This window comes from Mustela nivalis, assembly GCF_964662115.1.
Source record: "Mustela nivalis genome assembly, chromosome: 11".
NCBI lineage: Eukaryota > Metazoa > Chordata > Mammalia > Carnivora > Mustelidae > Mustela > Mustela nivalis.
In genome coordinates this window covers 56,345,502-56,373,089 of record NC_139030.1, presented here as the reverse complement: position 1 = coordinate 56,373,089, position 27,588 = coordinate 56,345,502, and the positions used below count along the sequence as shown (strand labels likewise).

Sequence of the window (27,588 nt, the reverse complement as noted above, 5' to 3'; positions counted from 1 at the left end):
AAGGTAATACTCGTTAAACACTGAGAAACCCCTTTTATTTTTGTCTCCTTAGATGTTCCCTTTAGACAGTCTTGAATTTAGATACTCATGGGATGTGAAACTTATTTCCTTTCACTTCCTGAATTAGACTTATTTCCATCTTTTTAAAATGGTGGCAAGCTGTTAAATGACCTTATTCCCACTGTTCTTTTCCTCCTTCTAGAGAATATGGGCTGTCATACCTATCTCTGAGAGCTAGTATTGGCCTTTGGACAGCAACTCTGTGTATCATACTCGTGGCCACTGATGCAAGTTCCCTCGTCTGCTATATCACCCGGTTTACCGAAGAAGCTTTTGCTTCTCTTATTTGCATCATTTTCATTTATGAGGCCCTGGAGAAGTTGTTTGAACTCAGTGAAGCATATCCAATCAACATGCATAATGATTTGGAACTGCTGACACAATACTCGTAAGTAACATTTTCCCTGTTGGCTGTGGGCTTTCCTCTTTACAAAAATTGCTATTGTTTTAAGAAATATGAGAAAATTTGTCCTGCAGATAAAGTGAGTTAAATTGATTCATAATCTAAATCTCTGACCAGACTCTCAGAGTTCAACAGGATTTTAGAAGTCCTCTCTTCAGCTACCCAACTGATCCTTGAGTTCTCATTATACAAACACAAACAAAACTCACTGAATTTAAATGTGATTTTTGCTTTCAGAACTTACAGCATTTATGATGGAGGTACTCAGGCTTTGCCTGTTGAAGGTCATATTACCGTTTATATTTCAACATGGGTCTATACCTACTGCACTTTCTAGTTTTAGTACGCCAGCAGTTTGGAATTTTTCTAAGCCTGTTTTTGCAGAGTGTATGTGGATATTACGTTGCTCCTTTCTTTGATTTAATTTTAGGGTTTTTTGGTTGCATTTATATAGATACATTTTTGTATAGCAAATATTTGAAGCAATATATCCTTTATAAGTCAGTTAACCACCAACATATTTCCTATAAACTTCTTAGACATGGCATCAAATCCTTTGAAGGTTTATTACCTTTATGGAAGACATTGGAATTGTTGAAATTAGGCCAAAATAGTGTAATGTTAGAATTTTGTTGAGAATGATGTAATGATAGTGTTGAAAATAGTATCATTTTTAGTACTTTAAATTTTTCTTGGTCATCGTAAGTATCTTTAACAGTATATGTCTCTTTCAGACAAGAAAAATCAGAGTGGAAATATAAAATAACTTCCCCAAAAAGCAAATAGTGTGGGTGCTGTGAACAGGACTCAGAATTGGATGAAGGAGGTGCCAAGGACACTCAGGAAGCAAGCAAATCAGGACAGTTTGATCAGAATGAGGGATAACTGTTTCATTTCTCTTTAGAGAGCAGTGTCACCTAATTTGTATCTCCTTGCTGGACTATATATTTATCTGCTTGGATTTTTCAAAGCTATTACATGCCAGGCACTACACTAAAGATGTAATATTCTGTCCCCAGTGAGTTTCCAGTTTAGTAGGGAGTGTAGACAAACAGAAAACACAATGAAATAAAGTGCTGTGTTAAGAGATTGATACAGAATGCAATGGTACCACACAGAACATTCTACCCAGATTTGGGGTTCATAAAGGACTTCCTGGATTCCTCCAGGAAGGAGGACATAGAAGACCAAAATATTGGTAGGAATTAGGAAGATGCTGAGGAATAGTGTAGGAGAGGAATAGTGTAGGAGAGAGGTCTAGACGGAAGGAATGGCACAGGTCTAGATATAAGAAACATATTAATACTTTGAAATATTGGCAAAAGTCATAGAGATAGTGGTAAAACAAGAAATTAGATTCCAAATATGCTCGCCAAAAGAAACAACATAGAACAAGTAAATCAGGTAAAAGCAGGACTTTCCCATTTGAAGTGGTGGGAGGCACCATCTGTCCACCCTTCTAGTTGTTCCTGAACCTTCAGTGGCCACTTTTAAGGTACTTCAGACCGAGGAATACCACTTAGTATCTCTCTGGATTTAAAAAGGAAAAAGATCAGAGAAGCAAAGGCTGAATAATGGTCATAGCTTGAAGGTAGAAGAAAAAATAAGAGAGAAGGATCAGAAAAAGAAAAAAAAAATAAATGTCAGGTTATCAAAGGCAAGGGACGAGGCTGTGCCAAGAGACCATTAGAGGACAGTGATAGGGAGAGCGATCATCATTAACTTAAGAAACAGTATTGGGTGGGGAGGGGCGGCAGAACTACATGCTAGTTTGCAAAAGATGAAGAAGGGAGTAGGCGGTAACAACATGGAGAAAGCATGCACAGGCCTTTTGGCTATCAAAGAAACTGAAAAACAGTGCCCATTGGACAGGCCAGTGAATTCCTGCGAATGGTAATTTGTGACAGAAAAGAGCTATGTGTGTTTGGAAATGAGGACATAGAGGCAGAGGAAAGAGAGAGATTAGAGATGGTGAGAGAGCAGATAAATGTGGGATTGCAACCTCCCTAAAAACGATGAGATCAAGACAAATTGTGGGGTTCAGTAAAACAAATGCTCAGACGATAATTGGAGAGCAAAAATAGCTTTGTTTGTCCATGATTCCTGCTTTTCAGGGCAATTAGGAGGAGAGTTGCATGGGTCCTGACCCTCAATGTTTCCATCTCTGCTTTTCTAAAAACAGATCCCCATAAGTTTAAGTTATGCTTTATCACAGGGTATGCATCCAAAACCTAATCTTCTGAAGACTGAGCAAGAATGTGTACTAATCACTGTGTCCCATTGTCCAAGTTCTCTTGGACCACAATTAGGAAAGACTGGCTCCTCCAGCTGGGTGCTGAGGTTTTAGTACAATTTGGTGCTGGAATGGGTATAAGAGAAACAGGGAGCTTGACGATTTCTCTGGGAAATGTGCTGATCAGATATCTGTACAGTACCATCCTCACTTAGATTTTCACATTGTGATTCCCAGGCTCCCAGTACCACCCACATTGCACTCATGAATCTGATCAGGATTGCCATCACCTGGTCTTTGGAGAAGCAAAGCCAGTATTTTGCTATGCATATAACATATATTTATCAATGTACTTTTAGTCATGTGTGCTTAAAAAAGTAAGTAAAAGTATTGCTAACAATAATGGCTAATGCATTGTGTAGTCTCATACGTGTGCTTGAAAGCATTTTTTGTTTCATGGATTCCATATGACTTCTGGTGTGTTTTCTTGTTCTTGCCACTGTGACCTTTTCACACCAATTAGTTTATAAGTGCCATTATACTCATGCTCACCTAAAATTTTCTTGATGTTGTTGGCCTCATGCTCTCACAGTTTTTATGAGAAAAAAATCTTAGAAAATGTCATAGCTAGGATGCTGTATATCTGAGATTGCAATCTTTGCAAAATTAATATGCCTCTGCTTTCACATATTTTGTTTAGGTGTAAAATATTGAAAAAGGCATCATATTTAGGACCTGAGTTTCAGATATTCTTTATACTTAGGCTGCCTATATTCAAATTTTCTTAAATTCATAGTTTTACCAACCAAATGACAAAATGTCTTTGATTTTTTTTAAAAAGGCTTTCCTAGTTTCTCTGGCACCCTAACCTTATAATGTGGTAATATGTAGACCTTATATTTGAAGCTATAAGCTTTCTTTTCATTTTGCCAAGAGCAAGTGTCAAGATAATCAATTTAGTTTCAAGAATATATACATTACACCAGATGATCAAGCTGAATATGTCAAGTTAGCAATAAGTAATGAGTTTGTGGGAATAACTTTTTCTAGGTTGCTTTGATTTTAAGAAATGGCAAAAATAGAATAAAACATTCAGCTTATGTAAGATGGAATGTTCCTTCAATATATAGTAATAATCTAAAGCTCTCAAAGATGGCTAGCTAAAGAAAAATTGGGGTGGTATTAATTCTTTGCAGTTGGTTGGGTCAAAGCAGAGAGCAGGTCCAATATACTAGCAGACTAGAGTTAAATAATATTCAACAATTACCAAACCATTAGGAGGGGTGATTTTACTGCTAGGTTATGAAAAGATTTTGTTTGTTTGTTTAGTTTTGGTACCCCCCCGTCTGTTTTTTGTCTTTTCCAGTTCCAGCCCTCTACATAAACCAGGACTATTCTGGATAAATATTATTTATTGAGTGACATTATACTCATAGAAGAATATTATTTTTCTTATCTCCTCAACTAGATTTGAGCCTTCTTTAAAGTAGAAAACATACAATAATCTTATCCTTCCAATCCCAACATAATACTGTAACTATAAACTATAGAAAGTGATACATACTGATTAACTGAACATGTAAAATGATTGACATCACCTGGCCAATCTTGTTTGGCAAGACAATGTGCTCTTGGACAGTAACTTTAACATGACTCTCAAAGACTTCAGCTAGAAGTTTTGAGTAAACTTGAGATGCTATGAATATCTTAATGTGGGATAAAGATGTACAAATCTGGATCTGTAAAATTAGTTCTGACTGAAGATTTACACATGGTGCCAATATGGTGGATAAATCATCTGGAAGAACAAGGGATATGATTGCAACATTTAGCAGAGGCTGAAAATTTCTCAGCGATGTAGGGAGAAAGAAAATGAAAGGGAAGCTTTCATAACTCATTGACTTTATAGTGTTCACTAGTCAAAGAATAAAGAATAAAACTCGGCTTTAGAGAAACCCCCGTGTTTCAACTTTCTAAAATCAGATTTTTACTTCATATACAAACTTAGCCAGATTTCTTGCAACATTAGTTTATAATTATACTTTTATGTATTTATTTCTGTAATATATGTATAACTCCACCAGGTTAATCTCTGTAATGCCAGGTCCATGACTAATAGGCACTCTCTGAACCTGCTGCCTTTATGAAGTGCTCTGTATGTGTCCTAAAATGAGCATGTTCACATTTTTACATTTTTGGGAAGGCCCCTTAGAACTGATAGACACATTTAACATAGAGTTTTTTCTCTTTTAAAAAGCTGATAGATTATCTGACATCTTAGAATCAAATAAATATAATTATAGGCACTCAATAAATGACTATTCAGTAAAGAAACTTCTAGCAACCCATCCCATTCTTGATTTTTAATCCAAACACTTGCTATCTTTGTTTTTCCTTCTCGCTTTGAACTAAATTCTTATTTTATTGATAAAGTCTTAACTTCACTAGCAGTAGCAGCCAATGTAAGTTTATCATTTGCCTCTTTTATCTTCATTGTTTCTAATGGGTTATGAGCCTTCTGAGTGCTAGATCAATGTCTCTTCATCTTTCTTCCTCCAGGGGCCAAGAGGGTTGGTAGATAGGAGAAAGCCTTCTTAACTGTCTTGCAACTATTTTACTTTTCAGAGTCACCTTTAGTTACTATTTTCCTTTTCTTAACTGTAGGTTTGCAGATATTAAGTAAATTATTTTTCATGCTTTCTTGTCCAAGGGCTGTGAAAGGACAGAAATTTACATGAACATCCAACATTAGAGGGAGAGTGACAAGTAAAACTGTTGGTTTCTTCTCGTAAGATACACAGAATGGCCTCCAGTCATGTGACTGTGTATCAAATGCACAGCATTTCACTTAGCTGAGATGTGATGAACATTCTCAGAGAGTTTACAATCTTTAAAGTACTGACCTTATTTCACTTCTTGAATTGACCTAGATTTAAGGATACAATCTGAAATATTTGAAATGGAATATAATGATGTTTCAATTTATAGTAAAATAGCACAGATACTGCAGTAATCTGTGTATGTAGGTTAACCCACAACCATTGGTAGCTGGTATTTTAATCAGGAGTCTAAACTCCAGCAGTGTTCAACTAAGATTAAAGCAGAGAGCCTAAACTCCAGAAAAAATTACCACAAACCTATCTACTAGTCACATCTCAGTCAACACTAAGGCTTTGCTGAATGTCAGAAATGGATTTTCATTGGTGAAAGTACTAGTTTGTTAATCAGTGTAATGAACAGTAGTAATGTAATTAAAGGTAATCATTTTGAACTAAATGAAAATGAAAACACAGCTTTTAAAAATTTGTGAGATGCAATTAAAGCAATTCTTAGATGGAAATTTATAACATTGAATGTGTGGATTAAAAAAGAAGTGTCTCAAATCAAAGATCTCAGCTTCAACCTTAGGAAACTAAAAAAAAAAAAAAAAAAAGCAAATTTAATTTTAAAAATTAGCCAAAGGAAAGAAATAATAAAAATCAAAGTAGAAATCAATGAAATTTAAAATGGGAAACCAATAAAGAAAATTAAAGGACCAAAGTCTGGTTCTTTGAAAAGATCAATAAAACTGGTAAGCCTCTACCTGGGCTAACAAAGAAAAAAAGAGAATGTACACAAATTGCTAATATCAGAATGATATTACAGAGAGGGGACATCTCTAAATGAGAGATGGGGACATCACTAAGGATCCCATCAGCACTAAAAAGAATATAAAGTGATACTATAAACCCACAAAATTGATAACCTAGATAAAATGGACTAATTCCTTGAATAAGACAGACTGCCAAAACTCACACAAGAAATAGATAAACTGAATAGGTCTATATCCTAATGAAACTGAATAAAAAATTAATAATCTTCCAAGAAAGAAAACATCAGACCGAGTTGAATTCACTGTTGTATTCTTCCAAACGCTTAAGGAAAACATTATATCAATTCTCTACAATCTCTTTCAGAGGATAGAAGCAGGGAGGATACTCCCTAATTCATTTTTACAAGGCTAGCATTCACCTAATATCAAAACCATAGAAAGATATAAGAAAAGGAAACTACAGACCAATATTTGTCATAACCAAATATGCAAAAATCCTCAATAAAACATTAGCAACTCAACTTCAACAATGTGTAAAAAAAAATTACACCACAATGAAGTGGGATTTTTTTCAAGTATGCAAGGCTGCTTCAACATTCAAAAATCAAGTAATACAAGGAATTCCACCAACAGACTAAAGCTGATAAATTCCATGATCATATCAATAAAAACAGTAAAAGCATTCATGATAAAACTTTTGGCAAACTAGGAATAGAAGGAAATTTCCTCAATATGATAAAGAATGCAGAAAAACCTACAGCTAACACCATGCTTAATGATGAGAAACTAGAAGTTTTCCCACTGAGATCAGGAATAAGTCAAGGGTGTCCCCTCTCACCACTCCTTTTCACCATTGTATTGGAAGTTCGAGCAAATGTAGTATGAAAAGAAAAACAAATGAAAGGTATACAGATTGAAAAGGAAAAATAAACTGTCTTTGTTTATAAATGATATTATTGTTTATGTGGAAAGTCTGGAAGAATCAACAAAGCACTCCTGAAACTAACACGGAATTATACCAAGGCTTCAGGATACAAGGTTGATATACAAAAGTCAATCACTTTTCTATAACCAGCAATGAACAAGTAGAATTTGAAATTAAAAACACAATACCATTTACACCAAAAAAAATTGAAGTATAAATCTAACACAATATGTATAAGATCTATATGGGAAAATGACAAAACTCTAATGAAACAAATAAAAAAGCCCAAATAAATGGAGAGATAGTACATGATCATTGGTAGGAAGACTCAATATTGTCAAGACGTCAATTCTTCCCAATTTGATCTATAGATGCAACACAATCCCAAATAAAATCCTAGAAAGTTGTTTTATGGATATCAACAAACTGATTCTAGAGTTTGTATGGAGAGCCAAAGACCCAGAATAATGAAGGAGAACTAAGTGGGAGGACTGGAGCTACCTGACTTCTACATTTACTATGAAGCTACAGTAGTCCAGACAGTGAGGTATTGGCAAAATAATGGACAAACAGATCAATGGAACAGAATAGGAGCCCAGAAATACAGTCAACTAACTTTGACAAAGAAGCAAATGGAGCAAAGATAGTCTTTTTAACAAATGGTGCTGAACAACTGGACATCCACATGCAAAAAAATGCATCTTGACACAGACATTATGCCCTTCATAAAAATTGACTGAAAGTGAATCATATTCCTGAATGTAAAATGCAAAACTATAACAATCCTAGAAAATAACATAAGAGAAACTCTAGATGACCTTGGGTTTAGTTAGTACTTTTGAGATACAACATCAAAGGTATGATATATGAAGAAAGAATTAAAGCTGGGCCTCATTAAAATTAAAATTTTCTACTCTTTGAAAGATAATTTTAAAAGAAGGAAAAGACAAGCCACAGACTGGGAGAATACATTTGCAAAAGACATATCTAACAAAGAACTGTTATCTAAAGCATCCAAAGAACATCTAAAACTCAACATTAATAAAACAGGATTTTTAGGGCAGTGAAACTACTCTGTATGCTACTGTAATGGTGGATACATGACATTATAAACGTGTTCAGTCCCATAGAATGTCCAACACCAAGAGTGAATCCTGAACAATAGACTTGGAATGATAATGATGTGTTAATGTGGTTAATGGGTTACAACAAATGTTCCACTCTGCCGGAGAATGTTGATAATGGGGGAAGTGATACATGCATCCAGGCAGGGGGTATATGGGAAATGTCTGTATCTTCTGCTTAATATCCCTGTGAAGCTAAAACTACTTTAAAAAATAAAGTCTATTTAAAAAATTAAAGAAATGAAGATCTATTATATTGGAATCTAGCAAGTGAATCATGACCCTCAACTGCTAGAGATGGCACTTGAGGCTTAAATCCTAACCGATTCAGTGTCCAGCCATTTTTGGTACCTGATGACAGACTTAAACAGGACCAGATACCTGCTTATGGAGTATTTCACCTGCTGGGCACATTGCCATGAATTCTTTATGAGATGAGTATAATGCCAGTGTTGGCACTTTGTATATGACTTGATAATTTTACTCGAGGTGTCTGCCATTCCTATTGGGAAATTTTGAGGAAGTTATTCTTGTTCAAGTAAAATGCTGCTCCATTATTTATTCATTCATCTCCAGTTTGCTGAATATTTTAAGTGCCACTGCTACATACTTTATAGTATTAGTCACACTGAATAAAATGCTTAGAGACATTGTTAATAACTTGTTTTGGAGGAGGAAACACTTCCCTTTAACTATTGAAATTAATACGTTAATTGCTCTGAATACTGTTCCTACTAGATATTTTATAAAACCAACCAGATTCAGTTAGTGTAGGGTATTTTTTATACTTGAAATTCTTGATAACATTAAAAGTTCAGCTTATACACTTTATTTTTATTTTTTAACAAACAGGAAAATTTCAACATGACTCTGGAAAGGAAGAATTTACTTTGCAAAAACATTCTATAGTGGGGCACCTGGGTGGCTCAGTGGGTTAAGCCTCTGCCTTCGGCTTAGGTCATGATCTCAGGGTCCTGGGAGCGAGCCCCGTGTTGGGCTTTCTGCTCAGCGGGGAGCCTGCTTCCCCCACTCCCCTCTCTGCCTGCCTCTCTGCCTGCTTCTGATCTTGTCTGTCAAATAAATAAATAAATAAATAATCTTTTTAAAAAATTCTATAATTATAGTTCTCAGTTTTTATATACCCCCCCAAAAGCTATTTTTATAAACAATGTCTCCTCAGGACTGTTTAAATATGTGAAGTGTTAGGAAATATGTCGTGTATATGAGTTCTCATTGTGTGTCCAGGCCAGTTCTACTACTTCCACTCAACTCCTCTGTGTTGCTCATCTCTTCATTACATATGTACCTGGTGTCTTCTTGGTCAATTAGAACATGCTTTAAAGATAATTAGCTGGAGCCTAATTTATTTCTTCCATTTAAAAAAAAAATTTGATACCTAAAAGAATGAAGCACCCACAGTAGAATTTTTTAAATTATAATACCTAGTTTTTAGAGGATAAACAAGCTGAATTATGTTCTCTCAAAGTTTGTATGTAGAAGCCCAAATCCCCAGGAGCTCCAAATGTGGCTACATTTGAAGACAGGGCTTTTAAAGAGGCGATTTAGGTTAAGTGAGGTTATAGGGGTGGGTCCTAATAAAATCTGACTGTGTGCTTATAAGAAGAAAATATTTGGACACACAGAGACACTGGGAGGCACACACATGGTGAAAAAATCATGGGAAGACATAGCAAGAGGGCAGCCATCTGCAAGTCAAGAGAGAGAGACCTCAGAGGAAATCAACCCTGCTGGCGCTTTGATCATGGACTTTCTGTCTCCAGAACTGTGAGAGAGTAACTTTCTGGTGTTTAAGCCACACAGTCTGTGGTATTTTGGTATGGCAGCCCTAGTAAACTCATATACTGGGTAGATGCTTATAGGTTAGTCCTATCTCTGTTTGCAGTTGTAAGTGCAAATTCTCTCAAGTCTCTCCTTCTAATGATGGCAATCCCATCCTTTCAGCAGTTCAGACTAAAAAACTATGGGTTTTTTCTTAATTCTCTTTGTCACACACCTAGATTTCTCAGTAAATCAAATGGCTTTATGTAGAATTTAAATCCTTTTTGCCACCCTCTCCACCCCATAATCCCTTGTCTAAATTATTAGTTTGTCTTTCAACTGGTGTTCCTGATTTTATACTTGTTTTTTCATAGACTGTTCTGTATGAACCATCTGGAATTTTCTCTTAAACTTCAAGTCCCCTCATGTCACTCTGCTTCTCAAAGCCCACTGGTAGCTTCCCTTTATCGTCAAGTGTTGTGTGATCTGTTCTCCTCTCGTATCTCCTGCTTCCTCAACCCCCTGCTCTATAGCCACACTGATCTGCTTGCTCTTCTGTAAACACACTTGGCACGTTTCTGCTTCTCAGTTTTCACATTTGCAGTTCTTTTTGCCTGAATGTCCTTCTCCAGATATCTATTTAGTTTGTTCCTTTACTTCCTTCAATATTATCTACTCAAGGACTTTCTAACTAAAATGTCAACTCCCTTCTCTCTCTCTTGCCTCTATCTAAAATATTACATAATTTACATATCTTTTTAAAAGTAAGAGTTATCGAGGCATTATTTTTACACACAATAAAATATACCCCTTTAAGTATATCCTCAAATGAGTCTTGACAAATGAATGACAGCACAATTGAAACATCATAGGACATTTCCCAGAATGTTTCTTTATGCCCTTTCGAAGTCAATCTCTCACCCCAAACCACAATCCCTGAAAATTACTGATATGATTTCTGTCTCTGAAGTTTTACATTTTCTAGAATTTCACATAAATTGAATTATAGAGTATTGAACCTTTTGTACCTGCTTCCCCCCTTCCCCACTTATTATAATGCTATTGAGATTTACTCATATTATTGTCTGCATCAGTTTATTACTGTTTATTACTGGATAGTATTCCACTGTATAAATGTACTGATTGTCTTTTGGGTTCTTTCTGCTCTGGGGTTATATTTCTTCATCTGCAGGTCTTTATTTGGGCTATGTTTTCATTTTCTCTTAGATAAATACCTAGAAACAGGATTGCTGTGTTAAAAAGTGTAACTTTGTAAGACTCTGCCAATGTGGTTGCACCATTTTGTATCCTTACCAGCAATGTATGAGAGTTCCCACCAATCTGCCTCCTCACCAGCATGTAGTTTTGTGCATATGTATAGTGATACCTTTATTAGTCAGTCTAATTTATTGTCTCTTCCCCTTTTAGAGTGAACAGTTAATGAAGGGAGGGAATTTAGTCTGTTTTGACTATGGCTTTTCCAGTGTCTTGAATCAGCTCCTGGCACAAAATAGATACTCAATGAATATTTGTTGCATAAATGAAAAAGTGTTGAATGAATATTACCTCTATTTAGGGCTAAAAACAAAAACAATAACAATAACAACAACAACAAAAAACCCTGAAACAAGCAAAACACAAAAAAACCCCAAGACTCAGAGGGTTTATGACTTATCCAAGTGGAAGAACTGGGTCTACAGTCCAAGATATCTTGAGCCCCGGGTAGTTCAGTCAGTTAAGCATCTACCTTTGGCTCAGATCATGATCCCAGGGTTCTGGGATCAAGCTGAGCCTCATGTTGGGCTCCCTGCTCAGTAGGAAGTCTGTTTCTCCCTGTCCTTCTGCCTCTCTGCTCCCCTGCCCTCACTCGTGTGCTCTCTCTATCGCCCTCTCTCTCTCAAGTAAACAAACAAGGAAACAAATAAAATCTTTATAAAATAAAAATAAAACCCAAGACATCTAATGTCTAGTTGAACACTTTTGACACCATACTACATTATAAGCCACTCATTTGCCAAAGGAATTTTTATGATTAGCATTTAGAATATAAAAGAGTTTAGATAAATTTTTATTGTATTTAGGTCTTTTATATTATCTTCGGCCAGTTTCTAATTTGTAATAGGAAATAAAAAAATCTGAAAACAGAGAGATAAAAAATAATAGTAGAGGTAAAATGGATTCTAATTTTAAAGCTTGTTAGAACATAAAAGTACTTATTTTTTTTTTAAAGTACTTATTTTGATTAGCCATAAATAGGCATGTGACAAGGAGGGAGAGAAATCTTGGATAGAGATGAGTTTTGCTGCATCCCATTGAAACCCTACATCACCTTGTTATTTTTAAGAAGCTTGGTAATAACTTGGCTTAAAAGATTGGGATAGGAATCTGCACCAATATCCTATTTTAGGGCCTTAGGTAAGCCCCTGAGAGCAGCCTTCTAGAGACAATGTCTTAACTCTCAAAAATGCATAGGAAGTATATTTGAAATACACAGGAAATAGATCTGGAAGCGTACTTACAAAACCTATAATATTTGGGGCAAGTGGAAGATAGGATCGTGAGGAAAAAAGGCTTGTTTTCTCTGCATATTTTAAAGTGTTCAATTGGCATCGTGTGCATGCATTATTTTATAATTTCTTTCTAAGAATAAGTCTTATGATGGGAAATTCATCTTATGGCAAGAATAAAAGATGAGCCAGGTGGTACTCATCAAATCAGTTCCCTATAATAACCAAATTTATTTCCCATTTCAAGAAAATAACAGCCTACAAAACTCAAGGGTAGAATAGAGCAAAATGTTTCAAGTATAATAAATAGATTTTCCATTTTGTTCATGCATTTTCTTACTCACTCATTGGCTTATTCCATCAGTATCCATTGGTGATCTCTGTATTGTATTTGCATTGAGAGTATGAAAATGACTATGATATGGTTTTCACTGTCAAGGAGCTCGGTGATTATTAGGAAGAGCCAAGAGGGGCACTTTGTACATTGTGCTGCACATTTGAATATTTGTCGAATTAATAAGTGAGGAGGGAGCTAGAGACAATGCCTACTCAAATAATTGCAGCATAGTGTAGTATTTGTGTTAGATATATGCATAATAGCCTGGAGGAAGAAGTAAGAAATTACCCTGGGGAGTTGGAAAATATTTGTAGAAGAAATAAACCCTAAGTTGTCATGCTGTCTCTGTTGTACCTGTCATCTGAGTTTATTTTATACAGCTTATCCATGTTTTTCTCTCTCTTTATTATATCTGTATCTTCTGTATGAGCAGGTCATAATTAGAGGTGAGGGCACTGAGATAGAATGGACTCCTGGGACCAACTGTTAAGGATCCTTAAAAATTGTAGTAAGTTTTTTCTGGTAAAAAGTTGGGGATAATGACAAAGCTCTGGGAAGAATTATGTGATAATAGATTAGAAGGTGATCATAGAAATGGGAGCAAGAATCACTAGCCTAGGTGAGAAATGTTTGTCTTTACTGTTGATCAGACAATGATAATGGGAAGAAAGTGAATAAACCAGGGGGAACAAAGGAAGAAAATCTAAAATTGACAAGGCTTTATTCATTCATTCAACAAAAAATCATGGATTACTCTCTAATTTATAAGAGCTGTAACAAAATTTTACATCCATGACTTTATTTAACCTCACAATAATTTGTGAAACAAGTATTACCCCTGCTTTGCAGATAATTAACAATGTGAGGTTCCAACAAGTTAACTAATTTGTCCAATATCATATAGCCAATGGATGATAAATGAAAGTCAAACTCAAATCCATCTTTTTTTTTCCCAATATTTTATTCATTTATTTGATAGAGAGAGACACAGTGAGAGAGGGAACACAAGCAGGGGGAGTGGGAGAGGAAGAAGCTGGCTTCCTGCTGAGCAGGGAGCCAGATTCAAGGTTCCATCCCAGGATCCTGGGATCATGCCTAAGCTGAAGGCAGACACTTAATGACTGAGCCACCCAGGCGCCCCTAATCCATCAGGTTTTAAAGTCCATGAACTTTCTCCTATAGCATATTAAAATAAAAATAATAGTAAAGGATTATTATTATTATTACAACTCCTTAAAGGCAAAGACTGTCATGTATTTCTATTTATTTCCCCATAGCAGTTAGCAAAATATTCTGCACAAAATTTTAAACCATTATATATCAATGAATGAATAAATAAGATTGCCTGCTGTGTGCTTGACATTTGGGTGTAAAGGTGACCAAATACTTGTGGTCTCTGCTCTTCCATAGCATATTATCTATTGACAAAGTTAGACATTAAACATTACTCAAATAAGTGCTTAATTATAGTTGACACAAGTGCCAACATATAAAGAGGCAGAATGTCATGAGAGTGAGAAATACTTCCAAAGTTATGTATTTAGAGGCCAAGGAGAGGATATGGCTATTTGAATGGAAATGAAATTCAGATGATAACCAGTATAAGAATTTAACGGAGAGAGTATTGTTTTTGGTATTAGTTAGCAGTCATAGTGTTTTATAGAGTTATTTTGCATACTTTTGAAAAGTTTTTTTCTTCATAATATAGCTATAAGTTTAGATAATTTCCTAGAGAGAGAGTTGTAAGTACTTAGACAATCTCTTCTAAGAATAAATTCCAAAATATGGAAAAAAATATATTCATAAAAGACTTCCCATTGTGTTATTTAAATAGTCATCTTAATAGAAACAAATTAAATGTTTAATAATAGGAAGTGAGTAGGCAAACCTTGTCGCATCCGTTAACAATTATAGTTGTGAAGAATAACGTAGCCGCATGGAAAATGTTTTCATTACGGTGCTGTATAGAAAAGATTAAAGGGCCACCTGGGTGGTTCCTTCAGTTATGTGTCTGACTCTTGATTTCAGCTCAGGTCATGATCTTGGAGTCCTGAGATCAAGCCCTGTGTGGGACTCTGTGCTGAGCATGGAGCCTGCTTGGAATTTTCTCTCACTCACTCTTCTCCTCCCCCACCACCTCAAGAAAGAAAAGAAAAGATTAAAGACATTGTATGCTTACATATATGTTGAAAATATATGTAAGAACTACTAACAGAAATATGCCAAAAATATTACAGTAACTGGTGGAAATACTGTTAAGAGATTTCTTTTTAATTTTTTATTCTATAAATATTCTGTAGTGTGATTTTATCATTTTGGTAACCTAAAATACTTTTGGAAAAAGAATAGGCATAAAAATGTATTTGACTTCTACAGATAGATCATAGTTCTCTGATTTTATGCCTTATATCAAAACCTAACTGGATATACAGCATTCTGGGGGCTAATTTAGTCAATAAGGAAACTTCAAAAAAATGAATCACAAACCATTATTGTTCAGTACACACAGGAAGGTACTAATAATAACTACAAAGACAAAAGGAGAGCATCTGCAACCCAGAAACTAAAATTAGTAATAATGTTGAAGGGAGTTCTACCAAATTATGTTTTCCACAAGACAGCCACAGGCTCTTCTCATGTAAGGAGGACTGATCACCTCCATTAGCCTTGAAACAAAAGCAAAGATTTCTGGAAGGGGGCATTTAATTATAATGTTTATCTAATCACTCTGTAGCCATTTATATAAATAAGACAGCTTGGAGCACATGCTTTTCTTTGGGGAAAGTAAGTAGAAGATGTGTTTGGTGGACTGTATCTTAAGCCAAAAATCCCACATCACAAGTCAAAATTATTGGCATTTTATACTGGCCTCATTAAAAAATGTAAAAAAGTGCAGGTACTGCCCTTTTTTTTGGTCTTTGAATTGTTGAGTTTCCCAGGCTCTGAGCTGTGGTAGCGACAATTGTGTAACAAAAACAGCAGTGATGTTGTCAGTAACACCTGATTAGTATTTATTTATGCCAGACTCAGTTCTAGGTGCTTTTATCTATATTAACTCATTTTACCCTTGTAATACCCTCATGTGGTTGATTGCTCTCATTGTTCCCACTTTAAGAAAACAGAAATATAGAGAGGTTAAGTACCTTGTCCAAGGTTGCTCCACAAAGGGCTTGGATTTGAATGATACAGGATTTTTGGCTGGAGAGTCTGACGTCCAATGTCCTAGGCACCAGGCTATCTTATTCACCTAAAGAATTTTTTATTTTCATAAATACTTCCATCTTTGGCCAGAGTTGCTAAAAATTATTTCGGACAAAATTAACAACAGAACTTATTCCAAACTCGTATTCCATCTCTTCATGTTGCTGTCTCTAGTTTTCTTTCTTCTTCCTTTCCTTTGGTAGTTTTGGATTAGTTATTTGGACTGAGTTCACTGGTGTAGGTGAAGAACAGAAAAGCCGGGTTTTTCTTATTTTATCTTGATTTAGTTATTTAGAATATCTGCTTTTGACATTTAAGAACATAAAATCTAAATATTCAGAGCCTTCTTTGAGCTACCAAGAGTTGCTACAGATACCTTTTTTAAACTTCCTGTGCAGGCATACAGACTCTGAGAACTAACTGCTGAGATTTCAAACATAAGAGGCGCAGACTCAGGAAAAAACAATGATTCTATTGGCAATAGCCGATATCTGTGATATATAACCTAAGTCGTTTAGGTTGATAAATATATCATTTATTTTTAGAATTGATTCGTGGATGAGCAATATTATTAACTAGACATAGGCCTGACAAGGAGGCAAACATGGCTAAGGTCCACTTAGAGACCTGACTCTCCAAAGAAAAAGTCTCTCCCATGAGCTTGATATTTTTTACACCAAATTGCTTATGACTTTGACAACAAATTTTAGTACTTTCTAAAGATGTAGTCATTTCACTGTTGACATGTAAATACCCTCCCAGGTACTGAGTAACACATTACAGTACACTATTGCCCTCACTAACACAATACAATCGCTTTGGAAAACAGAGACCTTCTGAGGGAATGGTGCCCACAGCAGGTAAAGTAAATGGAGATGTGATACCAGCCCAGCAGCCGGGTTTAGACGACGCCATGAGAAGCAGGAATCTGGACAGTCGGGCCAAAGGAGGTGGTGGTAGTAGAGCTGTGGGGGTATGAAGGCAGGCCTGCAGGGTATTGTGGGGGAAGGGAATATCTTAAAGGAGGAGTATCTGAAAAGGGGAAACTGAGAGGATCATAGAGTGTCATGTAAATTACTAAATTTCTTCTGGAGTCTTCTCACTCTTCTAGCTGTTCTGATAGAAAGGGCACAAAGCTACAGCTGGAGGAAGCATAATGTAGCAAAAAAGAACAGAAGTTTCAGGGTCAAGCAGACCTGGATTCAAACCTAATCAGTATGGCCTTGAACAAACAAGTTACCACTCAGTTTCCTCCACCTATAAAATGTAGAAATCAAGCAATGGTACTATGAAACAAAGTGCCTCCTGTCATGCAATGGTAGCTGTATGTATGTCATATCCATATGCATAATACACAGTAGCTAGAGACAGCATCACACATGTGTGTATACATACACTTTAAACATAGATGCATTCATTCACCTGTTGTAGTGTTACCTTTCTCCCTTGTTACACTACTTCTGCAAGAAACTTACCATGTATCCTTTAGTTCACATTTTCATTTCCTTTTGTCATATATAAATTTACTTTCACTAAATTTTCAGAATATTCAGATTGCTTCCTATTAAACTAGGGTTTGGGGCCCTTTTTGTTCTTGTGCGGTAAATTAACAAAATGACCAACTTAGAGAATTCTGATTATTAGCTACCTAAAAAGTAGAATGTTGGCTACATTGATGTGGGAAACGGAGGCAGACAAAAAATTATTTAATTTCCTTACCCACAGACAAGCCCTTAAAAAAGCAGATTGACATTGCTCTAGGGACTCAACTACCTCCACCTTAACACTTGGCTAAGGGCAAAGGACAATCCTAGCCTGACCCACCCCTAACCTGTACCATGTACCAGGATCCTGAAGTCTACTTTCACAATTCCTTTGGAAACTTTATCTCTAAACCCTCCAAGATACGTGCTGACAATCATTCCCAAGCATATGACCCACTGATATACATCTAAAGGGTCTCAAAGATTTTATTACCATTAATGATTAACCTTTTTCCCAACAATAGCTAGCCCCTCAAGGTCCTGGAAACCTTGCTTCCAAAATTCCTTAAGAGACTTATGCCATCCCTGACCTCCTCCCAACTTGCAAGCATATAATGGACCACTCTTCACAACCCGGACAGCAGCTTTTTCTGCCCACGGGTCCTGTCCCCACACTTTAATAAACCACCATTTTGCACCAAAGATGTCTCAAGAATTCTTTCTTGATCATCAACTCCGGACCTCACCCCACTGAACCTCACTTATATTCTAACACTTCATCAACATTATATAACAGATTCAGACAATATATACTAATTTACTCTAACAAGAAAGAGACTACTGCTCCTAATGAATACTAACCATTTTCTTTTTGGCAGCACTACTGTGCAATAGTCATTTATGTTATTATTTGAAATTTGTGATACAGTTCTGTAAGGATTTGAGGCAGTCTTCTGTATGTTCAGATGAAATCTGAATCACAGCATATATATTACCTAGGCAAATATAATTAATCTCTTTAGCAGTTTAAATACTTTTTTATGATTCTAAGAAGGAGGCTTTAGGGAACATAGGCTACTCTAAAGCCAGGCATATGTTGTTCCCAAGGCCCTAAGTTAGGGATCCCTGATTAATGGATTAGATACCATCTATCAGGAGGACCCTGAAGTCTTACCTGGCAATCTCCAAGTAGCTCTCCAGGCCATTTGCCTCCACACTCCCACATGCTTAGTTAGCCCGGAATCCCAGTAGCGGATGGAGGGGAGAGGTGGGAAGGGCAAAGGCAGATAGCATGTTTGTTCCTCCCCCTCCTCACTGCCTTCAGTTTATTTTCAGAACCATCCCAAGGGATCTAAAAGATTTCAGGAATACAAAAAAGATCTTCTCCTCACAGGTTTGGAGGCCTCGGACCTGATCATTTAAAGATTTATTTTTACATTTTTAAAAAAACTCTGACAATTTATACAGAGAAAAAAAAAACTGAAGATACCTGTCTTTTTTACAAAATTTCTTACCATACTTACATAACAAGAATTTTTAGAAGAATAAAATCTTTGGTACATATATGTTTTTCTAATATAACTTCGAGTGTAGTTATAAATATTTTAGTTTGTGGATTAATGCTCTACCTTGTCATCCCCTAACCTACCTGGTCTTTCGTGGAATTGCAAAACAGATATCCTTGGGGCCTGTATCCATAGTTCCAGAATATTCTCAGACATCTTGCTCTGCTACAGAGTAAACTTAGACTGGAAATAAGACAATGGTAAATAAAAGAAGCTTCCTTTGCCTACCCCACCTCCCAAAGGCTCCATTTGTAAAAGAAGTACAGACCAGAAATCCTGTGCTCTGTTAGATCCTTTTCTTGGTGCCAGCCTACAGCTGAGCTTTAGTTTCTCACTTTTAAATGAGGACAAAGATACCTGCTCTTCTAGTCATAGGCATGATCTGTAGGCTAAATATTTTATCAAAGTACTTTATAACCCACATAGCAAGCTTATATAATGACAGGTATTTTATATTGAGTGCTAAATTCTAGGAATGGTACTGGAAGCTTTGCATATATTATGGTACCTCTTCCAAGTCTCAACACAACCCCACACAATTGTTATAATTACATTGGATGTATAATGAGTTAATAGAAAGTCACAGGTTGTGTGATTTTCTAAGTCAAATAGGTCAAAAGGGACCAACTCAATATTTTCAAATGGAGGTTTAATTTTCTTTCTACTTAGAACTCAGGCAACAACATTACTTAATGCCGTTAAGAATGGTAGGTGCCATTAAGACAAGGGGAAGAAAAATACTGAAAAATCTCTCCCTTGAGCAAAGCTGAGAAATCACCCTGATAAAAATCAATGCTTATTTTTTAGAGACCACCTGAAAAGCCCTGGGCTTCAGTACATTTTTATGTACTAAGTATTGAGTAAAAAGGGAAAAATAGATATTTTAGATGTAAGAAGACTATGGTATACTACCTAGCCAGATCCAAACTTAGATTTTTCATAAGTTCCATTTTACTCATATTATCAATCATATACACAAATCACAAGTGACATGAAACAGGAAAAACATAATGACTTCCTTTGCTTTTGGAAAACAGATGGTAAACAACAGAAAATTCTTTTAAAAAATGCATGAAATTATTTTTTCATAATAGCTAATAAAGCTTCTTTAGACAATAGAAGAGATACATTGCATTTCTGTTTATAATCTTAATATAGCTATATTTTTATTCTTTAGAATAAAATCAAGTCTCTTAGTAAAAACAGTGTATTTTACCACAGTAATCTTTGAAGTCCATCACTAAAAACATAGGTATACACACTAATTTCTAACCCCCTAGAGCATTTTGCATAATAGGTTTTAGACATTAGAATAAAGAGTTGCTCAGGAGGGGCATCTGGGTGGCTCAGTGGGCTGAGCAATTGCCTTCAGCTCAGGTCATGATCCCAGGGTCCTAGGATTGAGTGCTGTGCCAGGCTCCTGGCTTAGTGGGAAGTTTGCTTCTCCCTCTCCTTCTGCCCGCTACCCTCCTTGTTTGTGCGCGCTCTCTCTCTGAAATAAATAAAATAAAATAAAAAAGAGTTGCTCAGGAGAGCAGTACTGCCTCACGCAATATGATTTGGTGGTCACCATTCTTGTTTTCCAGTAAAAGGGAAATTTCATGAGCAGAAACATCTGGCTCCTTGAGTTTGCACTGATGAAGAGAATGTTTCTGAGCCACTTCTGAGCCAATGTATCTTAACAGGTCAATCACAGACCTGGGGTGTTCACTCCTCATGATAGCACTGCCAGACACCATCATGTTAGCACCTGTGTCTGGATAGTCATGGATTGTATCATACCCACTTCAGCACTGACCTCTTTCTAAAGATGGACACTGGGTCCTCCATTGATGAATCCTTGACATTGTACCTCCCATACATTTCTGCTCTCCAAATTCAGGTTTCACTGGCATAAGAGATTGGATCTATCTGATTAGCCCATGGTGCTAAACATTCCACTGTAGTTCCCAGTTTGATGGCAAGTCTAACCTTCATCTCATTCTCCCAAGTGTCTTTAATCAAAGCACCAGGGTTCTTTGTGTCCTCAAGGTAGGTTAATTGGCTACTGCAACCACTGGCTTTGTCCCAGTGTTCCATTCTGGACACCATCCTCGGCATGTCAAAGAAAGAATCCTGGCCTAGCTGCTTTTAGAAAGTCAACCACAGGGTCACCAAAGGTGATGTGAACAAAATGCCCATCTGTTACATCCAGATGCAGATAATTGGGCTTGGAGGTCAATCCCGGGAGGCACTCAGCACCCCAATTTGGCCAGGATTTTGTGGAGGATGGATGGGTCAGTCTTATAGCTGGACACTATGGTACTGGTTCCCAAACACCAAGTTATTCCACAAGTCCCCTAGGAAAATGAGGGCATCATTGTAGTTTGCCCTTTTTAAAAAATATTGGTACTTTAATTGTAAGCAGTGACTAATTTTTCTTTTGAAATGATTAATTTTCTCAGTGTAAACCAAAGTAAAGCCATGAGTGATAGCTTTGAAGAATTTATTTTAGAATCAGTTATGTCTTAAGTTTACTTGCCTATTATTCACATGAGTCAGAACTAGCAATTTGCTTTGTTTTTTTTACTTAGGTGAAGTAAGATACCAGAAGAGCTGGCTTGTTCAGTGACTTCACTAACATATGCAAATGAATAACCTCAGATCTCCACTGATGTGCCCTTTCATTAGTAATTTAACTGGATCAAAGGGCTAGTAAATGTTTTTGTTCCAAACTTCCTTTTAAATAAAATTCTTCCTTTCAGATGAAATTCAATATATGTTTGTGTGCGCACATACATATATATTTTCCCCGTAAATGTATACATCTACTATAATGTTAATTCTCTCTTATTATGTTATTCCTCCAAGAAATTTGGTATTTTTTTCCTATTTGGCATTATAGTTTTCCTTTTATCATCAATAAATTTAACAAACGTTCAGAGTATGAAAATGTTTTCCTATCAAATTCCTATGGTGTTGGGCTTTTTTTTTTTTTTTTTTTTCCCCAATGCAGAGTAACAGAAAGTTCAACTTGGGGGATTTCCCATCATGGGAAGACACTCCCCCTTACCACTAAACTGATTTATAGACAGAGTTTGGCAGGTTCATATATGTATGAGCAAAACAGTAGACATTTGAAGGCCTATAATCCTTGCTTTTCCACTATTGCTTTTTCATCTAATCCTGGTACAATTGTGAAGTTGGAACCAGAGATTCTGAACACGGCATTGTAGACAAAACTGGATATTTTGAAGGCTACCATAGGGGTAATCTCTAAATTTGCATTTGGAGGATCCACGGTCAGTGCGACTACTTTAGGTTCTACTTTCTTTTCCCTCAAATTTTTATTTAAATTCCAGTTAGTTAACATATGGTGTAATATTACTTTCAAGTGTAGGATTTAATGATTCATCACTTACATATAATACCTAGCATTTATTAGGACAAGTGTCCTCCTTAATACCCATCACCCATTTAACCCTCCCTCCCCCCATCTCCCCTTTGATACTTTAGGTTCTTAACTTTAAAAAAATAGGTAGTGATCTTATTTCAGACATGCTACCGGCAGCTCTACTGTAAACTTTTAGTCCCTACACCAGTGTCTGAGTATCTCCATTAAATATGGAACAGTCAGTCATGTTAAAATTTGGCCCTGGAGGCACTTGAGTGGCTCAGTCAGTTAAACATCTGCCTTGGGCTCAGGTCATGGTCTCAGGGTCCTGGAATCAAGCCCCACATGGGGCTCCCTGCTCGGCAGGGAGTCTGCTTCTACTTCTCCCTTTGCTACTCCCCCTGCTTGTGCTCTCTTTCTCTCTCTCTGTCAAATAAATAAAAATAAAATCTTTAATAAAAAATAAAATAAAATTTGTCCCTGGATTCTTTCCACAGTTTGGCAACCGTGGCCATTGCTGCTATAAACATTGGGATGCAGATGGCCCTTCTTTTACTACATCTGTATCTTTGGGGTAAATACCCAGTAGTGCAATAGCAGGGTCATAGGGAAGCTTTATTTTTAATTTCTTGAGGAATCTCCACACTGTTTTCCAAAGTGGTTGCACCAACTTGCATTCCCACCAACACATGTTGTTTCCTGTCTTGCTAATTTTGGCCATTCTAACTTGTGTAAGGTGGTATCTCAATGTGATTTTAATTTGAATCTCCCTGATGGCTAGTGATGATGAACATTTTTCCATGTGTCTGATAGCCATTTGTATGTCTTCATTGGAGATGTGTCTGTTCATATCTTCTGCCCATTTTTTTATATGATTATCTATTTTGTGTGTGTTGAGTTGGAGGAGTTCTTTATAGATCGTGGATTTCAACCTTTTGTCTGTACTGTCATTTGCAGATATCTTCTCCCATTCCGTGGGTTGCCTCTTTGTTTTGTTGACTGTTTCCTTTGCTGTGCAGAAGCTCTTGATCTTGATGAAGTTTCAAAAGTTTATTTTCGCTTTTGTTTCCTTTGCCTTTGGAGACATATCTTGAAAGAAGTTGCTGTGGCTGATATCGAAGAGGTTACTGCCTATGTTCTTCTCTAGGATTCTGATGGACTCCTGTCTCATGTTGAGGTCTTTTATCCATTTTGAGTTTATCTTTATGTACGGTGTAAGAGAATGGCCGAGTTTCATTCTTCTACATATAGCTGTCCAGTTTTCCCAGCACCATTTGTTGAAGAAACTTTTTTCCACTGTATATTTTTTCCTGTTTTGTCGAAGATTATTTTCCCATAGAACTGAGGGTCCATATCTGGGCTCTCTGCTCTGTTCCACTGGTCGATGTGTCTGTTATTATGCCAGTACCATGCTGTCTTGGTGATCACAGCTTTGTAGTAAAGCTTGAAATCAGGTAACATGATGCCCCCCAGTTTTATTTTTGTTTTTCAACATTTCCTTAGCAATTCGGGGTGTCTTCTGATTCCATACAAATTTTAGGATTATTTGCTCCAGCTCTTTGAAAAATACTGGTGGAATTTTGATCAGAATGGCATTAAAAGTATAGATTGCTCTAGGCAGTATAGACATTTTAACAATGTTTATTCTTCTGATCTGGGTATTTACCCCAAAGATACAGAGGTAGTGAAAAGAAGGGCCATCTGTACCCCAATGTTCAAAACAGCAATGGCCGTGGTCACCAAACTGTGGAAAGAACCAAGATGCCCTTCAATGGACGAATGGATAAGGAAGATGTGGTCCATATACACTATGGAGTATTATGCCTCCATCAGAAAGGATGAATACCCAACTTTTGTAGCAACATGGACGGGACTGGAAGTCAAGCAGAGAGAGTCAATTATCATATGATTTCACTTATTTGTGGAGCATAAGAAATAACACAGAGGACATGGGGAGATGGAGAAGAGAAGGGAGCTGAGGGAAATTGGAGAGAGAGATGAACCATGAGAGACTATGGACTCTGAAAAACAATCTGATGGTTTTGAAGGGGCAGAAGGTGGGAGGTTGGGGAAGCCTGGTGGTGGGTATTATGGAGGGCGCGTATTGCATGGAGCACTGGGTGTGGTGCATAAACAAACTGAAAAGAAATTAAATTAAAAAAAAAATTTGTCTTCGGATGTCTTAGAATTTTTTCTTGGGGTTAAGAAATGATGTCTTATAGTAACATGCAGCTCTTATATGCATGATAACATAGATATCTGCGGTGGCTCCAGAACTGTAGGATCACCTGATCTGCCCCTACACGTCCCTTTAGTGGGTGCTAAATGCAAGGTCTTTTCTACCACAGTTCTCTACTATGTCCATGGACTGACTCTTCCTCAAGACTTATCAGTGAACCACATACTTTCCTTTAATGCCATTTTGTGAGAGCCTGAGCTACTGTTCTAGATATGCCTAGATCTGATCTTTTCAACTAATGATATGGGCTTTATACGAGGACGGCATAACCAACATTAACCAAAAACCACAGCAATAGAGGAATAAGAATTCTTTCAAAAACTCCTTCAAAAGCTTCTTATTGTTCTCATTTTAACATCTAGAGTACCTGTGAGCGTCCTCAGCACTCAGGCTACACAGTCTGGGCCTAACTTATCCCATAGTCTTGCTTCAATCTCTTCTCCCTTCCCCCTTATGCTTCAGTTGCACTAAGCTTTCTATGCTTGTGTCTGCTCCCTGACTCAGGCCTTCCCACCTGCTATTTGCTCTCTCTGGTCCACAACCCCTACCACCCTACCCATACCATTTCTTACTTAATTTTGTTCATTTTTTAGTAGATCTCAGCTCAAACATCATTTTCTTAAAGTTTTTTTTAAGCACCCAGATCCAAGGTATGGCTTTTATTTACCTTCTTCAGAAGCTAAAATTCTTTATAGTACATTTCACAAATTATTATTTTTTTAATTGATGTATAGTTGACATACAATGTTACATTGGATTCAGGTAAGCAACATAGTGATTTAACATCTGAATGTTATGCTGTCTCACCACAAGTGTAGCTACCATACGTCACCATACAACGTTATTATAATACCATTGACTATATTTTCTATGCTGTGCCTTTTATTGCCAGGACTTATTCATTCCATAACTGGAAGCCTGTATCTCCCACTCCCCTTCACCTATTTTGCTCATCCCCCAACCTGTTCTCCTCTGACAGCTATCAGTTTGTTGCCTATATTTATGGATCTGTTTCTGCTTTTTATTTATTTGTTTGCTTGTTTGTTTTCTTTTTTTGATCCCACATATAAGTGAAAATACATGGTATTTTTTTTCTCCAACTTATTTTATTTAGCTTAGTATTCTCTATGTGCATCCATGTTGTTGCAAATGGCAAGTACCACCTCCAGGCATAGACCCTGATTGCTGCCACTGCCCAGTCCCTGCCCCTAAAGCAAGGAAATCTCTCCGGAAAAAAGCATATCATTTTCCCTGTCCCTAGCTCTGGAGCCAAACCTTAGAGATTTTGCCCAGGAAGGACCCTAACATTCTCTCAAAAAGGACTGGTTTTATTTGAAGCACAGCTTAAATGTACTGTCAAAAATAATGAAAGTTTTGGTGGAAAGCAATTAAGAGGTAGTAGGTAGCTGTATATGAGATACAAGCTAAACTATAGGCCGCCTTATGTACCAGAGAAAACCAGGGAATTAGACAGCTAAAAGAGCCCTTCCAGGGTCAGAAAAATTTCAAACAATAACCTCAACTGCAGAGGAGCTAAAATTTAATTGAATCAGATCACCAGAGCAATGTATGCCCTCAGGTTATTGTCAAAAACAATAGAGCAATCAGCCAGCAATTAGTGGAGCCCAATAGCTGGGTGTATGTGTTAAGCCTTAGGACTACCACAAATAAAATAACCCAGATATATAGTGAAGGATAAAAACCAGCAATGCTGTTAACATCATGGTCAAATGAATTCTTCTTTTTAACATTTCATAAGCTGCTCAAAATCATTCCATATTTTAGTTTCTTCCTCTTAGGAATATGCTTTGCTTATAAAACCTTTCATCTTTCCTGGAATTGTTGACTGCCTTCTTTTTCTCTTGCTTCTGTGCTGAAATGTATTCAAGCTTTCCAATAATTCAATAATTCTATCCTGTTGAATCTTATTAAGATTTTAAGTATATGGTACAGAGGTGTTGCACAGTAAATCTCTAGAAAAAAATTTTTTAAAGATTTTTTTTTTTTTTTTTTTTGTCAGAGATTGCTGCAGGCAGAACAGGCAGAGTGAGAAGCAGGCTCCCTGCTGAGCAAGGAACCTGATGTGAGACTCGATCCCAGAACTCTGCTATCATGACCTGAGCCAAAGGCAGATGCTTAAGTAACAGTCACCAAGGCATTCCTAGAAATTTTTTAATAGAATTTTTATTTATTTATTTGAGGGAGAGGGAGAGAGAGAGCACAAGCAGGGGTAGTGGCAGGCAGAGGGAGAGAGATAAGCAGACTCCCCACTGAGTAGGGAGTCCAGCACAGGATTATGACCTGGGTTGAAGACAAATGCTTAACTGATTGAGTCACCCAGGCATCCCTAGAAATTTTCCGTATTGCATAATTAAAACTCTGTATCCATTGAACAACTCCCCATTTTCTCCTCCCCCATCCCTAAAATCCCACTAAGCTACTTTCTGTTTCTATAAGTTTCACTACTTTAGATATCTCATAAGAGGAATCATGAGGTATTTGTTCTACTCTATTTAGTCATTAAGCATAATTTCCTCAGTGTTTATCCATCTGATAGCATATCGACAGGATTTTCTTCTTTTTTCAATGGCTGAATAATATTTTATTGAATGTACATTCCACATTTTCTTTCTTCATCTGTAGATGGACTTTTAAATTGTCTCCACCTTTTGGCTATTGAGAACAATTCTACAATAAATATGGAAATGCAAATATCTCTTCATGATCCTGGCTTTGATTCGTTTGGATAAATACTCAGGGTAGTTC

General features: G+C 36.7%; 1 protein-coding gene and 1 pseudogene across 12 annotated transcripts in view; one reads left to right on the top strand and one right to left on the bottom strand.

Annotated features, from left to right (window-relative positions):
- The window catches only part of SLC4A10 (solute carrier family 4 member 10), a 307,876-nt gene that overhangs the window by 223,115 nt on the left and 57,173 nt on the right, over positions 1 to 27,588 (top strand). For all 11 annotated transcript variants that reach the window (XM_082691268.1, XM_082691263.1, XM_082691261.1 and 8 more), the window contains one exon: positions 203 to 448. In XM_082691268.1, the coding sequence (XP_082547394.1) occupies positions 203 to 448 (246 nt within the window). The remainder of the gene's footprint in view (positions 1 to 202; positions 449 to 27,588) is intronic.
- LOC309843448 (ribulose-phosphate 3-epimerase-like) lies at positions 16,939 to 25,647 on the bottom strand (annotated as a pseudogene). Its single transcript has 4 exons — positions 25,630 to 25,647; positions 21,063 to 21,549; positions 20,760 to 20,966; positions 16,939 to 17,177 (listed from the first exon to the last, which is right to left on the bottom strand). The product of its transcript is annotated as a ribulose-phosphate 3-epimerase-like (transcript).